The sequence below is a fragment of the Branchiostoma belcheri genome, unplaced genomic scaffold (assembly GCF_001625305.1).
Source record: "Branchiostoma belcheri isolate BF01 breed outbred unplaced genomic scaffold, Haploidv18h27 scaffold5, whole genome shotgun sequence".
Lineage (NCBI taxonomy): Eukaryota > Metazoa > Chordata > Leptocardii > Amphioxiformes > Branchiostomatidae > Branchiostoma > Branchiostoma belcheri.
The window spans coordinates 5,223,853-5,239,363 of NW_017804131.1; the positions used below are offsets into that span (position 1 = coordinate 5,223,853).

The 15,511-nt window shown below is 42.6% G+C and overlaps 2 protein-coding genes and 1 non-coding gene across 4 annotated transcripts; 2 read left to right on the top strand and 1 right to left on the bottom strand.

Moving 5' to 3' along the window:
- Nucleotides 1-1,451: 1,451 nt before the first annotated feature.
- Trnad-guc lies at nt 1,452-1,523 on the top strand. The gene has a single exon. It is a non-coding gene; the product is annotated as a tRNA-Asp (tRNA).
- Nucleotides 1,524-2,157: 634 nt separating this feature from the next.
- Nucleotides 2,158-6,493, top strand: LOC109480120. Its single transcript, XM_019782277.1, has 3 exons — nt 2,158-2,372; nt 2,683-3,620; nt 5,681-6,493. Exons 1-3 carry the CDS (start codon nt 2,250-2,252, stop codon nt 6,474-6,476), a joined length of 1,857 nt encoding a protein of 618 aa, XP_019637836.1. The 5' UTR covers nt 2,158-2,249; the 3' UTR covers nt 6,477-6,493.
- A 299-nt stretch (nt 6,494-6,792) lies between these two features.
- On the bottom strand, nt 6,793-15,408 carry LOC109480022 (rho-related protein racA-like). Of its 2 annotated transcripts, none has more exons than XM_019782165.1 (12): nt 15,088-15,408; nt 14,394-14,592; nt 13,737-13,905; nt 13,105-13,238; nt 12,394-12,523; nt 11,392-11,582; nt 10,962-11,112; nt 10,074-10,304; nt 9,482-9,579; nt 8,605-8,844; nt 8,082-8,178; nt 6,793-7,721 (listed from the first exon to the last, which is right to left on the bottom strand). In XM_019782165.1, the coding sequence occupies exons 2-12, from the start codon at nt 14,580-14,582 to the stop codon at nt 7,597-7,599; spliced, it is 1,755 nt and encodes a 584-aa protein (XP_019637724.1). In that variant the 5' UTR covers nt 14,583-14,592; nt 15,088-15,408; the 3' UTR covers nt 6,793-7,596. The 2 variants fall into 2 exon arrangements, with proteins under 2 accessions (XP_019637724.1, XP_019637723.1); XM_019782164.1 differs by having other exon boundaries at nt 14,394-14,589; nt 15,089-15,405.
- Between the last annotated feature and the right edge of the window lie 103 nt (nt 15,409-15,511).

A 15,511-nucleotide genomic window follows, 5' to 3' on the forward strand; every position in this document is an offset into this window, starting at 1 on the left:
AACAAAAAAAGGTCCTTTCATTATGAAATCTACGTGGTCATGAGGGTTGAGCAAATGGCACAGAATATGGTTTGGCGAATAATCTAGTCTTCAAGTTCATTTCTTTACAATTTCGTATTTTTTCGTTTGATTTTGGCATTCTACGACATTGGTATAGTTTTTATTAATTTTTTTGGTAACTTATGGTACATTTTTGCTCATTTTGCAACTGTTTTGTACGATTTACAGTATGGTTGAAATTTTTTTTTTTGGAAACGGCCAAAAATTCATGCGCGCGTGGATGTCATCCATATAATCAAATCAACATGGCCTAACCTTGAGCTCGAGAAAGGCTTCTCCTGGTTACACACGTTTTGATCAGTATTCAATTCCATGAAATAAAATCACATGAGTTGTTGATAATTCATCTGATGTAAAGAGTGTTTTTTATAGAGTAATCATTATGGCTGTGATTTTTATGTGTCATTTGTATTTAATTTATTCGCATGGTTATAAATTGAAAAAGTAAACAATTTACATGAAACAAATAATGTGCAGGAGGGGGCAGAAAACCTTCCGGGCTTGTACAATGCCCTCCTCCTTCCTAACTTAATCGCGAAATGAAAGATGTAAGATCAATATTAATGTAAAGGAATTAACAGAAAAACTATAATGAAAACTAATACATATAAATGAATATCATAACTAATATAGTAATTAAAAATTAATTGATGAATACAAAGATAATGCAAAGTCATAGCACATTATGTCATAAGGCCATGTTGATTTGATTATATGGATGACGCGCGCATGAATTTTCGGCCGTTTCCAAAAAAAAAAAGTTTTCAACCATACTATAAATCGTACAAAACAGCCGCAAAATGAGCAAATATAAACCGTAAGTTGCAAAAAAAATATTTAAAAACGGTACCAATGTCGTAGAATGCCAAAATCAGACGAAAAATACAAAAATGTAAAGAAATGAATTTGAAGAGTAGATTATTCGCTATGTGTCCTTCATGACCACGTAGATTTCATAATGAAAACAACTTTTTTTTGGCCAAACTTTTTTTTATTCGCACGCTCGCATCAGTTTTGGGGTTCCCAAAGGATGTCATCCATATAATCAAATCAACATGGCCTAACCTATACTCAAAAGCAAGGTTTGCCGATGACCGCCTGGTTGTATGTAGAGCTATCTACAGAACGACTCACAACTTCTGCAAAAAGATCTGAACACCCTGGAAGAATGCCAAAGCAAATGGCTATAATAATCACGAAATATGCTATATTATGAACATATAACAATCAAACGAAACCCACATGTCATCGTCTTTTATATCATACAAACGTATTAATAGTTTATACGAATTTGTCACAAATTACGATTTTCTTAGCTGACATCTGACTGAGAGTGCTGCTTCAGTGCGTTAACATCGTGATGCCATGCTGTCCAGTACCTATCATACAAATCCGTGTTAGTATAGTGGTGAGTATCCCCGCCTGTCACGCGGGAGACCGGGGTTCGATTCCCCGACACGGAGAATATATTTTTGCTACGGTTCTGAACAATTTTTAAAAATCTTATTGTCTCATAGACATTTCACCGTCCACAACAACATGTAATGCAAGTACATTTTATGGTGTATATTCATAAAAAAATACCAAAGGTTACATACATCATTATTTCGTCATTAAAATAGACTAATTCTCATAGATGAACGATTGCACTTAGCTCCAAGACACTGACCAAATATGGCTGCTGACTGTAATTTTTTTGACGGAAAAATATTTTTAAAAAGTACCCCAACGTTTAGATAATTCCATTAACCAATCATTAGTTATATACGGTTTGAATATTGCCTCCATCAACGTTGGTGACCAATGGCAGCCAGGATCTAGATCTGTTCAAACATTCTTGGGGGCTCGCAAGCCCTTTTCCGTAGAGCGTAATCGGCCGTTTTAATTCTACATAGAGCGTAGACGGACCGCTGTAATATTTTTGCGTAGAGTATTTGGCATTTTGATTCTACGTAATGCGTTGTAGCCACTTGGAATTTATCGTAAAGCGTAATCGAGAGGTTTCCGAATTCAGCGTAGAGCGTTGTCGGGACCCCCCTTGCAGACCCTCATTCTTATCAATGTTTGGTAAAGTCGACACTGGGCCGGTGAAATGTACTTTGAGACTGTCCCTGACTGGCCGCCGCAGCAACGGCCTACAGTTCAACCTAGCTTCCTCAGAGTTGAGCTTTACGTATACTTTTGCAATCATGAAGGCAACGATCCTTGTATTTGTCGCTTGTGTCGTTTCTGTGGGGTATGGCGTCCCAAACGACATCCTGCGGGAAACAGGGACACACTCCTGCTCGTGCCAGGACATTGGGAGGCTGGAGGTAAGTACACGTATATACAAGTTCTTTCAATGCAGATTTCGTCAGTGTATATACCAGGGATAATTAATATTATTATTTGATTAGTGAAACTTGCCACTGGCAACGACTATGATATCTCCGAAAGCCCCGATATTTTTTTTCTGTTGACCAGTCTATCGACAAAATACTTGAACTTTGAAATCACAATATGCTTTATTCCTGACCTTTGAAACCTTTCTGTCGCACATATTATCAGCGTGTTCTCAGGTATATGTCGCTATACATAGATGGAGTAGGTGTTGTGTTGTAATTTTTCCTTATTTCTACAAAGGACGCGGTCGGAGACCTCACCCACACGATCAGTATCCTAGCAGATCGACTGTCCCAGATGGAGACCACCCTCATGGCCACTCAAACTTTGGCTTCCCTGGACCACGGTCTCGGTACCGAGCTCAACCCCGCCTCCTCCTGCCTTCACATCAAACAGAACAACCCCTCCAGCCAGGACGGAGCCTACTTCCTCATCGGGAAGGGCGGAACCATCTACCAGACCTACTGCGACATGACCACGGCCGGAGGCGGCTGGACGCTGGTCTCCAGCGTGCACGAGGACGACATGTACGGCAAGTGTACGGCCGGGGATCGCTGGTCCAGCACTCGCGGGAACAACCGCAACTATCCCGGCGGAGACGGCAACTGGGCCAACGTGCACACCTTCGGCTCCATGGGGTCGGCCACTACCGACGACTACAAGAACCCAGGCTACTTCAGCATCAGCGCCTCCAACGTCATGCTGTGGCACGTCCCGAACAACGTACCACCGAAGGACTACAAAACCGCCGCCTACCTTCGGTACCGCACCTCCGATGATTTCCTGAATGGCTACGGAGGCAACCTGTACTCGCTCTTCAAAGATCACTTCCCCATTGGCTACAACCTCGGCACGTACACCCTCGACAACGGCCCGGCCATCCCCATTGTGTACGAACTGGGTAACGATACTCTAGTAGAGTCTCTGTTGCCTCCGAACGTTGTTTCCCTACATGAAGCCGTCCCAGGGTTCGTGCAGTTTCGGGTGTTCACCAACACTCGCTCTTGCACTGCGGTTTGTCCAGGTGTGAACTACGTCGGCGGCAACTCCGAGACAGTGTGTATCGGCGGAGGGGGGTACTGGGCAGAAGGTCTGTCTCAGTGCGGCGACTACCTGTGGAAGGCCTTCAGCGGCTACGGTACCGGTATCGGCTGGAGCTCAACTCGACTTGTCACGGAGTCCGTCATCATGTTCTTTTATCGCTGATGAAGAGAGTGCGAAACATATCAAGGTCCACTCAGTGAGCTGGAGTCAGAAAGCCTCACACTAGTTAGTGGGCTACATCAGCAGGATATCTGTGAGATACACGTCGCAACTGTATCTTTTGATGCCTGTGTCCAGCAAAACATGAATAAAGGAACCACATTTCATCGGTTGTTTCTATAAATGTGTGGAATCATGTCTGAATTACCTACAAATCTAGTCTGGTTACCAGACCTATTATAGCTCCCGAGTCCTACATCCTCTCCGCAAATACATCAAATACATGTAGAGAAGAGGAGAGGATGTGGGCTATTTGCGGAGAGGACGTAGGACTCGGGAGCCATAATAAGTCTGGTAACTAGGCTACTACAATTCCAGGATCCCACTGAGAAGGCATATAAAGTCGAATATGCAGAGTTGACGTCTCGCAGTTTGATCACCAACACAATGGTAGAAATGTATACGTAACATATTCGACATTAGGTGACCTAGCCTGGTGCAAAAAGATACATAAGATCGTAGCTGTATGGTCTACTTGTCGACCTACTTCTGCGACTCTCAACAATCAACCTTTGGACTAGCTTTGATCAGTGAGACCACTGAACCAGCTACAACATAACTGTTCATTATGTACTCCCTGGCCATCACAACTGCGCAAACACTATCAATTTTGTTAGTTCTGCTTATGAAGTCAAATCACAAAATTAAAGGGGAAGAGGGTAACATATTCATAGAATGGAGGAATCCTCCAAATTATCAAGCCCTTAACGGCATCATCTCCCATTCTGAGATACATGATATCACTGGGACTGTCTCGATCTGAGGAACGCGAATTTAATTAAGTGAATAATCCTAGCTATACTCGACATTACGGTCTAAATGCTGACTCGTGCCTGTTTGTGATTGATGAATCGCGGCCTTACAACTTGCAACTTACCTGATTTAATTAACTACCTCAAGAACCGTGGTTGCACAAGAATGACAAGGACACTAACGTCACGATGAAGTCAGTTCCGCAAATCATACTGGAATAGATTACGGTAATATATATGCATATTCTCCACGCCTAACAGCTTTATAGGTATTGTACATCGTCCCAAATCCCTCCTATATCCATGCACAAGGCAGGGTTATGATTTATGATAGATAAAAGACACGAAAAATAACCTTCAGAAGTTCTGGCCGCTGACCTAATCTTTGACCTGTTACAACAACCCAGTGGTTGTATAACTCTCGTCATTAATCAAGAAGTCATGTTGCACATGAAGCCTGTTTTCGTAGGTATTTGTGATTTTTTGACCAATGGGCGACAAGATCCGTTCAAACATCCGGCTTGTCACCGCTTTAGAAAAGTTGCTACTGAGGCGATTTCTGCCAGTAGCTGCCTGGTCATTCCACCAGCGGTCAGCACTGCAATCTGACGCCTGAAACGTTTGGTTGTACCGGCCTCAGCGCCAGAAGTCACGTCATGATGAAGACGATAACTATTCTATTCGCGTTTTCTGTGGTTTCTGTTGGACTCGGGCAGGTGCCAACGGGCTCACCGTCTTGCCCCTGTCCTGACGTCCAAACGCTGACCGTGAACGTGAAAGATTTGCAGGATACAGTCAACTTTCAGCAGGTACAAACAGTTTTAATGCAATCTCGTCCCCTAGCTTACTGTTTGGTAAAAACAAATGACTGTGTAGACTTTTATAACGTGAATTCCTGTGCTGGCTCATAGTTTATCGACGAACTAGGTTAAACTATGTATTCAACATCTTTTCACTGAAAGTGCCACTAAGCTCCTACGGCGCAATTGAAAATATACAGGGTCATTCGTTAGTATCCTCTTCTAACTTCTGTGCCATTTTCATTCTACTCAGGACATAATCAGGAACCTCACCCACACCGTCAGTACACTGGCTGGTCGCCTGTCCCAGATGGAGAACACCGTTGTGGTCACACAGACCCTGGCTAGCCTGGACCATGGTCTCGGTACCGAGCTCAACCCCGCCTCCTCCTGCCTTCACATCAAACAAAACAACCCCTCCAGCCAGGACGGAGCCTACTTCCTCATCGGGAAGGGCGGAACTATCTACCAGACCTACTGCGACATGACCACGGCCGGAGGCGGCTGGACGCTGGTCTCCAGCGTGCACGAGGACGACATGTACGGCAAGTGTACGGCCGGGGATCGCTGGTCCAGCACCCGCGGGAACAACCGCAACTATCCCGGCGGAGACGGCAACTGGGCCAACGTGCACACCTTCGGCTCCATGGGGTCGGCCACTACCGACGACTACAAGAACCCAGGCTACTTCAGCATCAGCGCCTCCAACGTCATGCTGTGGCACGTCCCGAACAACGTGCCGCCGAAGGACTACAAAACCGCCGCCTACCTTCGCTATCGCACCTCCAATGATTTCCTTGATACCTACGGAGGCAACCTGTACTCACTCTTCAAAGAACACTTCCCCATCGGCTACAACCTCGGCACGTACACCCACGACAACGGCCCGGCCATCCCCATTGTGTACGATCAGGGTGACAACAACTTGGTCCAGTCAATGCTGCCTCCGGAAATCGTTTCACACAATGAAGCCGTCCCAGGGTTCGTCCAGTTTCGCGTTTTCACCAACCAAAAAGCGTGCCTGGCTGTGTGTGCAGGCGTCGACTTCGTCGGTATCAACGCGGAGCACGTGTGTATCGGTGGGGGATACGATCCACACCACGGCGGAAGGCAATGCGGTGACTACGCGTCCAAGGACTGGGATGGCTACGGCACGGGCGTCGGTATGAGCTCCACTCAGCTTGTAACGGAGTCTGTCATCATGTTCTTTTACCGTTAAGAAATGGCACACGATGGTAGGGCAATATGTCCATGTTTCACACGAAATGTATCCATGTGACATATACGATACAGTGCTAGTCATCCTTGTGTACTTTCTCTTTTAATAAATATACTCCATAGACCATTCAAACATGTTCCTGACACCTGTACTCACTTTACTTATAATTATCTATCATACCATTTGTATTAAAGATGTTATATTTGATCCTAAAAGGCAATATTCTTTCAGATCAATGGTCCTAATATCACCAGTCATTTAGCATGATGGAAATGCTGCAATAACCTTCAATAAAACAATAAAAAATAGACCATCATTGTCGAGATTTTCTTTAATTATGGTAGTGAATTGATATTGATATATGTCAACAGAGCCGTGCTGTATGTCTTGCTTATAAAATTAGTGGGTCACCCTTTTCTGCACTTCGACAAGATTTTAAGTACTGCAAAGAGCCTTCTCATGATTGTCTAACGTTATAATCTTCATCTGGTGGTATGCGAGATTTGTAAGTTTGCAACTTCATGATTCAACAGGGTTCTAATATATCAAGGTAGTCACTGTGTTTCCCAGTCAGTCATACCATGTAGCATACTCTACAGAATAGGAGCATTGCACAAAAGAATTTTTCAGGAAAGATGTGAATTTCAGGTCCTGGTATGCTTTTAGGAAAAGTAGTCTAAGGCAAAAACCTGTGTTGGCATTGTACTCCCTGTATTTCCCTTTTCTAGCTAAGCCTTTGCACATTATACTTTATACAAGTATGTGACCTTTAAGTCAGCCTTTAAAATCTTACATTTTATATGTACCAGCACATAGATCCAAAGATAGATTTAAGTCCATTACAATGGTGGGAATAGCATAATGGAAAGATAATAGAAATAGGTAACAGAATTCCAAACACACTGTACATTAAACATACAAGTATATTACACGTCAAATATAAAAACAAGAAAAATTGTTGAGTACAGAGCAGTATTCTCCAAGCAGAAATCAATTTTGATTTCTCAATTGCTGTGTCCTCTCTCCTTTAGCTAGCCTGGGTACCATCCTATTTGTATGCTGGGGCTCTCATACCAGGCATACAGATATTGGTACCCAGGCTATGCTTCACTATGACAAGCTACATGATGGCACACTTGTCCGTGTTGTGTCCTCTCTCCTTCAGCATGACCTCATACTCCTCCACCTGCTGCAGGTAGCTCACAGGTGGCCAGCGATGCTCCTCCACATGCTCCAGGTTCTCACCTGTAAGAAAATAACAATGACAATAGTAGAAGTTGTATTATACAACTGTCAGGCTTAACTTGGTTCCTGTACAGAAAAACTTTTAACAAGTAAAAGTTTAGTAAAACAGTTCTCTGTAGGATAGAGCTAGAAGGCAGCTAGAAATTACATTACTGAACTGAACTGAGATATTACTCTGATTTTACTCTGACTGAAATTAAATTGATGAGTGGTATTTGCTTCAGTTACTTTGTGGAAGAAAATGGTCAGTTATGTCAAGAAGGTTGAGGGGTTGGTTATGTACATTCTTACAGTGCACTAATGTCACAGTAATACAACAGATTTTGGTGGATTCTTGTGCATTATGTGGATCAAACTCACCTTGTAGCAGACTGAACTCTGGCCTCTTACTAATCGCAGTGTAGTTGGTGGAGATGAAATGTAGACACCAGGAGGACAGCTGGGGTGCATTGTGCATCTGTAGGTGTAAAATATAACAATTTAGCATTTCTTTTAATGACTCTACATATTTGTGATAGTCACATTTGTGTCTCTGACACTGACAAATTTCTAGAATAAGTTTAATGACACAAATTATTGTACATGTACCACTAAGGCAAATGATTTCATTTCTACTGCTGGCTCTATCAAAAATTATAAGACTATATTTAAAGGTAGCCCTATTTTTGTGGCACGTATGATTTACAAATGATTTAGGGATTCTGTATCTGTATGTACAGCAGGTATAACACCCTTCGGCATACCACACCAGATTCCCAGCCAGGCATGTGACTTGTTACACCTAACCTTTGAACATCTAACTCTAAATGTTGTTTAAAGCTATATAATGATTGTCAGAAAAGGAATCAAGAAAGATGTAAAATGAGCAGCCTGACGTCCCAACCTGTGCCAAGACGAGTAGACCAATCACATCAGTGGAAGACTTCTCGATACTCTCTCTTGTGTCTCGGTCCACATCCTTTGTAGTGTACAGTTCACACATGCTGATGAGCCGCGTCTGTCCGTACTGGTCAGCCAGCGGCAGGATGTCCAGCGGTCCCACCTCCTCGATGGGTGCGTGGTCAGTGTAGAGGTACTCCAGGAGAGCCAGGAACACATCTGCAGATGTCCCTGTCACTGGAACCTGTGGTAAGTGTCAGTTGAAATATTCCCTTTTCATCTTTTTACATTCATGAATATCTGTAACGGTTATGACTATTGTAAAGGGGGAGTAGTGTAACAGTGGGGGGTTTATAGGCGCTACCAACTGACCTGGCCGACGGGTCTAGACCTTTTCGGCCAAGCGGTTAGAGCATCTGGTTATGAAGCTGTTGCTCGGGAGGTCGTGGGTTCGAACCCCGGCCCGGGACCAGTAGGGTTTTTACTGGCTCCTGTTTCTTACAGTGGTTCCCACACTGGCCCTGGGAGTTCTGCTGGAGCAAAGAGTGCCGCTCCAGGGATGTCGAATTCGGAAGATTCGAGGACGAATCTTGAAAAAGAAAAGGGGGAGTAGTGTAACAGTGGGGAGTTTATAGGCGCTACCAACTGACCCGGCCGATGGGTCTAGACCTTTTCGGCCGAGTGGTTAGAGCGTCTGGTTATGAAGCTGGTGCTCGGGAGGTCGTGGGTTCGAACCCCGGCCTGGGACCAGAAGGGTTTTTACTGGCTCCTCCTGTTTCTTACATATCAAGTGTTACACAGAGACTTAAGACAGTGAAAAGTTCACAACTGCAGGTCTCAATGCAAATTCTGTTAAGATTTTACAATTGTGTAAAGCGTACCTTAGAACTTGAGCTCTCAGAAAAGCTGCCTCCAAACATGACCCCCATAACCTCTGACCTACAGGTCAAGATGGCCTTATGCGCATGGACTGTGGTACCTGGAAACACATAGGTGACATAAAAATCAATGCTTAATTATGCAACTAAGTGGATATGTACTAGTATGCATCCTTCCATCTCAAGAGATGATGGTAGCATCTGATGTGCCTGTCATAGAAACCTGTGGTGAGGACATATTAATCTACTAAAAACACAGCATGGCTAAGGGTCGCAATATGATTGTAGTTGATTGATTTACTTGTTTTATTTTAAATCCTCTACTACATACCAAGGCGGAATAGACTGACTAATCCCGCTCCTGGCGGCCGGCCGCCCCAAAGTTGCCGCCCCCCTTGGGGTGGGGGTCATTAACCTCCGGCCGAGAACTTGTGTAACACAGGCTACAAGGCGGAACAGCATAATATTCTACACTTGTCCATTTGAACTAGCTTAGAAGTTTTTGAATTTTTGCCATGACTTGACACCTTCCTTTTTGACATGTCATTTTAGTCAACTTTTAAATACAAACTGTAGAAAACTCCTCAAAACCTACCTTCTACAACAAAGCTGACATCAGAGAGCTCTGGCTTGTTAAAGAACAGCTCTTTGATCCTCTGTCCCGTGGTATCATTCAGGTAGGTGCCGATGCTGGGGTTCAGGAACTCCTCTTTACGGCTGATGTTATCGCACACCTGGCTGAGGTACGGCAGGTGGAACAGTTCAGCTGCAGCTGTGAGTCTGGTCAGGTTCTCTTCTGTCGGAGCTTCAGTCAGGACTGGAAGGCCTACAGGAACATAACAGTCAAATAAAATACTTTATTAATTTACAGAAAGATTACTTTTAGCTCGCTTCTTCTCCAAACAAATAAGGTCAATGACCTGAACTAGATGTCTGTCACCATGGTAACTACTGTTGGGTTACATCATGTTGCAATTTAGAACAGGAGGGATTTTGACTCCTGTCACCATATGTATGAAATTGTGTGTTAGAGTAAGAATTAATAGAGCAGACCATTTGCAAAGGTAAACATTATGCATTTCCTTTGCAAATGTTACCTTTCTAGGTACATTATGCTCAAACTAGAAGTTACTCAAAGTCAAGATGGCTAAGTGAGCTTGATGCAAGTCTTTCGAAAATTATCTTAGGACCTACTTGTATACATGCATGTAGGATTTTCTAGAAACATTAATAAACATGTAACTAAGACATACTGATCGTACCCAAGTCTGTATCTGTATCTTTATCTGTATAGCCGGTATAACCGCCTTTCGGCGTAACACACCAGCTTTGCAGGCACGCGGCGCGGCGGCAGCTGGCTATATAACACCGATCGACTTGTTACACCTAACCCTTGAACTTCTAGCTCTAGACTATAGTCATGGGATATTTAAAAAATTACTAATGTGCCTTGATACTATGAGCATTAATATTTATACGGTACCTGAGTACAGAAATTCCAGGATATGTGTGAAGATCTCGAGACTGATGTCTTCTCTCAGGGTAACCACAGTCCCTGATGTCCCCTCTTCAATCCCAGCAACCCCTGCACAGCCAGCAGCAAAGTTTGGGGTACTCTTGGACGATTTGCCTTTCTGAAAACATATTGTTCAACAATAAGGTACGTTTGACTCTGGTCAATGCTATTGCCATTATATGCTGTAGCCATTTGAGATAGAAGCAACAACAAAACATTTAGAAGAAACTTAGAAACTTTATTGTGATACCACACATACACGAGTATTTACAATCAATGTTTTGTGTTCTACTAAGAACATTATACAGAACGTCCTTGGTTTTACTAGTCAGTCATTCTTATATACAAAACATTGATATCTCTTACAAAAACGTAATCTGCAGGTTTTTTTACCAACCTTATTTGATGATTGAACCCCAAAGAGGTTCTGGAAGAATTCAGAGGCACTGCAGAGGACCAGTTTGTGTGCTGGGACACGGTGTGACCCCTCCACCACAAAGGTCACGTCACTGTAGTCACCTGACTTCAGCAGCTGAGTCATGTGATCAGCAATGGTGGAGGTCTCAATCTCAATCCACGGAGCCTGACCTTTTGATACAGATACAAAGAAATGAGGTTGTTGAGTTTCTGTTTCAGTCCTAAAAAAATTAGGGTCGGTAGGTAGGGATTATATTTGTTCTATCTTTCCTTTTTTTTTTTAGACTTTAAATTTAAATTTGGTGATCTCTAGTGATACATTTACACAATTATACAGTTTATCAAGGTGAAACTTCCATTAGGACACTGAGGAATCAGATCATGGCTCTAGAGAAGCTCGGTCAGGCTCAAAAATGCTAGGGTTGGCTAGTTTTTTCTAGGGTCGGTCGGGAAACAGGAAACACAACATTTTTTTCCTAATCCTAGGCCTTACCCTGGATTCCAATCTTGTTTAATAGCTTTAGTTCTCTTCCAACAGTCACTACCATGCCAACCAGACAGGGTAGCGACTGTGGAAGTGGACTAAAGCTAACAAGACTGGAATCCAGGGTACAGACAAATATGTCATAGGACCAGACTCACCAACTCATCCAGATAAAGAATAAAGCTACTCATGGAAAGGACAGCAAAAATGTTGATAATTTATGTAAAACATCATTGGTTTTCAACACAAAAAGTTCAAATTTTGTCATTTGGGAATAGATCTGGGGCACCCAACTTTTTTTACTCTTATAATTCAATTTATAATCCTATTCAACGAATATTCTGGGCTTATATTGCAGCTATGTAAAAATATGTTCCTCCTCATAATCTTAAAGAACAAAGACAACAAATCCATGGATAGAAGGGTAATAGAACCCCTGTATATTTCCATGATCATATTTATGGTTTTATGAAACAAAGGAGCAGTTCAGACACATACCAGCAGGAGGCATAACAGGAGGAGGTGGGAGAGAGTTGGACTTTTTCCCTTTCAGCCAGGAAGGGAACCACTTGCCGAGGGAGCCTCCTTTTTTTTGCTGCGCTTTTGAACTCTGGCCTCCAAGTTGTATCTGTGATGATTGACAAAAAGACATAAATCTGCTACCTACATAGATAGAATGTTTCCAGAACTCATCTTCTAAAAAAAGTTTTCACTCACTCTCACAGAAAAATAAGAGATTGTATCATGGTTGTCATGTTGATCACTGTAACTAAAAATGGTTTGCAATTTTGTTGGACATTATGCTGTTTTTTTACTGACATCTAGACATAGAAAAGGACACAAGTTACAGTCCTTATAGACTGGAAACTCACATTGTCCAAAATACAAGGGCAGGACACAGTAAGATACAACAGACTGAGATGGTACGGCCACCTCCTGAGAATGGACAGGGACAAATGGCCAAAGAGGATCCTCACACTAGATGTGGAGGGTCCAAACGCCCGTGGTCGCCCTAGGAGGAAATGGTTCGACAAGATACGGGAGGACCTCCACCACCTGAACTTGGACAAGATCAACCCACAGGACAGAGACAAGTGGCGTGCTGCCATCAAGCCCCAGTTGTACTGTGCAAGCACGTCTAACCCTCGGAAGACAGGGAACAACGGACGATAAACCGGACAGTGAGTGAGTGAGTGACAATGTACTTACTGCATGGTTCATGAGCTCTTTCAGTCCTACATGCTTCAGTGAGCTGGTCTCGTGGTAAGGAACATTCAAACTCATGGCAAGTTGCTGCCCCTCCTGCCAGGAGACACACCTAGATGCTGTGTCAGTGCGAAGATCTGCAAAGGAAAAAAATATATACTGTTTTTTCTCATGTAATTATGATTTCTGACACTAATGTATGGTCTCGTGAATTGTTGCACTGTATGTAAATGATTGGAATCAAGACATGAACCATACTGGGTTCTGCTTCAACCATCAATATTTGAAGACGAAAGCACCCTATGTAGTCACACAACTTCCAAAGATAATAAAAATTTTCAGTAGTGGAGACAGCAGGAGCAAAATGAAATGATTTTAAGTATCATTACCAGTTTTTGTGGCCACTAGACTGATGCGTGCATCAAGACAGTAACCGTGGACCTCTGGGTACCATTTTTGTTGAATATTTTCAAAGGAACTTCTGTTGTCAACATCAAAGTATGACCAAGAAGGCAAGAAGATATCTGTCAATTGATATGCTAACACTAACAAGATGATCATAGTTCTGCTGTTTGAACATATACATGCACAAATTACTTCATAAGAACAGCAAGAATATACATAATGATATGTACCAGTTTTTGTGCCTACAAGGATGATAGGTATGTCGGGACAGAAATGTCTGACTTCTGGAAACCACTTTTCAGAGATGTTCTCGAAAGAAGCCCTGTTGTCAATGTCAAAGCACATCAGGAAGATGTCAGTCTGTGGGTAGGACAGTGGGCGGAGACGATCGTAGTCCTCCTGAAGAGCAAACAGCAGATGTAAATTCACTCACTCACTCACTCACTCACTCACTCACTCACTCACTCACTCACTAACTCGAAATGCCACCTGCATATGCAGGTTAGTGTATTCAAACTGTATATTTATTAAAATTGGGGCTGTGTAGGTATTTCTGAGTTTCTATCAAGTGTATATAATGTAGATCTTTAGATGTATTACACCTAAAAACCACAGTATTGACTGGTACCAACTACTATTTTGAATGAAGTATAAAAGAACCTTCAAACAACTTCTGAATAGTTTTTAGCATGATCCATCCAATATATTACATGCACTTTCTAAATTATATGAGTGCAATGCAGAAAAATGCAGAAAAAATTTTTCATGATGTTGCAATTTATTGATGACCTGTTGAATAAAATATATCTTTCAAGTTGAAGTTTGACTTGGAATTCAACATAAGATAAAGGACAAACACCTGAAATCAGACAAAAGGAGCTGCTCACCTGTCCAGCCGTATCCCAGAATGCAACGTTGTATGGTTTCCCTTCCACCATGATGTTGGAAGCATAGTTGTCGAACACAGTGGGAACATATTCACTGGGGAATGCCTCTGTGTTGTAAGTGATGAGGAGGCAGCTCTTCCCTACCCCTCCATCTCCAACAATCACCAACTTGATACTTTGTATACTCATTGTTTCACTGATGAAATAAGGTAAATAGAAGAACAGGTGGTCAGGGTCCCTACTAATAGGGAAAATTTTGATATACGTTAATTTTATGTATTAAGGCTACACAATGTCCTTGGGTGACATCTATGGCAACCATACACAGAAAAGCTTGCTGTGCGGAATGCAATACCCGAAACCCCCATAACCGCCCTTGGACAGGACCAGAGTCAGCAGTTTATGCAGACTGGACCGGGCAGATGATTCCGTATACCCATGCACCAAGCTAAATGCAGCTCTTGCAAGACATTTGAAGTCACCTGTTTACAATACAATGTGGAACTGAAAATTGTATCTTAGATTCTTACTGAACACAACATAAAAACGTATCTGTCTTGCTGGACAAGATAACTTGTTACAATTAAGGACATTACACATGCAGCATAAAGATACCTATAAGACAATTTTTTGCCCAATTTGATTACGTAGTTATCTATGGATCTATGGATCCTCCAATGTATGAAATGTCTTACCCTCAGGATCCGCCTACAGTTCCCCACCTAATCTGGAACGTAACAACACACTCACTGACATTTGAAGGAACAACTTGGAGCTTTTATAGCCGACTCAGTCATAGGCTAAAAATAGCAACCAATCAATGGCCATGCAGTAATGTCTAAATATGGCAACCGATCCTTGCTACCAGCGGCAGTGACGAATCTTTCGTTTTGGGGCGGTATAAAAGAGTTTGAATCGGGAAAGAGCTGCATGATTTGCGGCATTTCGCAGCAGTAGACAACAGAAGACACCCAGATGAGTTCTTGTTAGTTCTCTCGGCAACTAGTACAAACTACGATGCCAGGGGGGAACGCTCCGAAAATGGACTATTCTGACATAAATTTGTTGAACAAACTCTACCAAACAACACATTGTGAACCATTCACATATAAAAATAA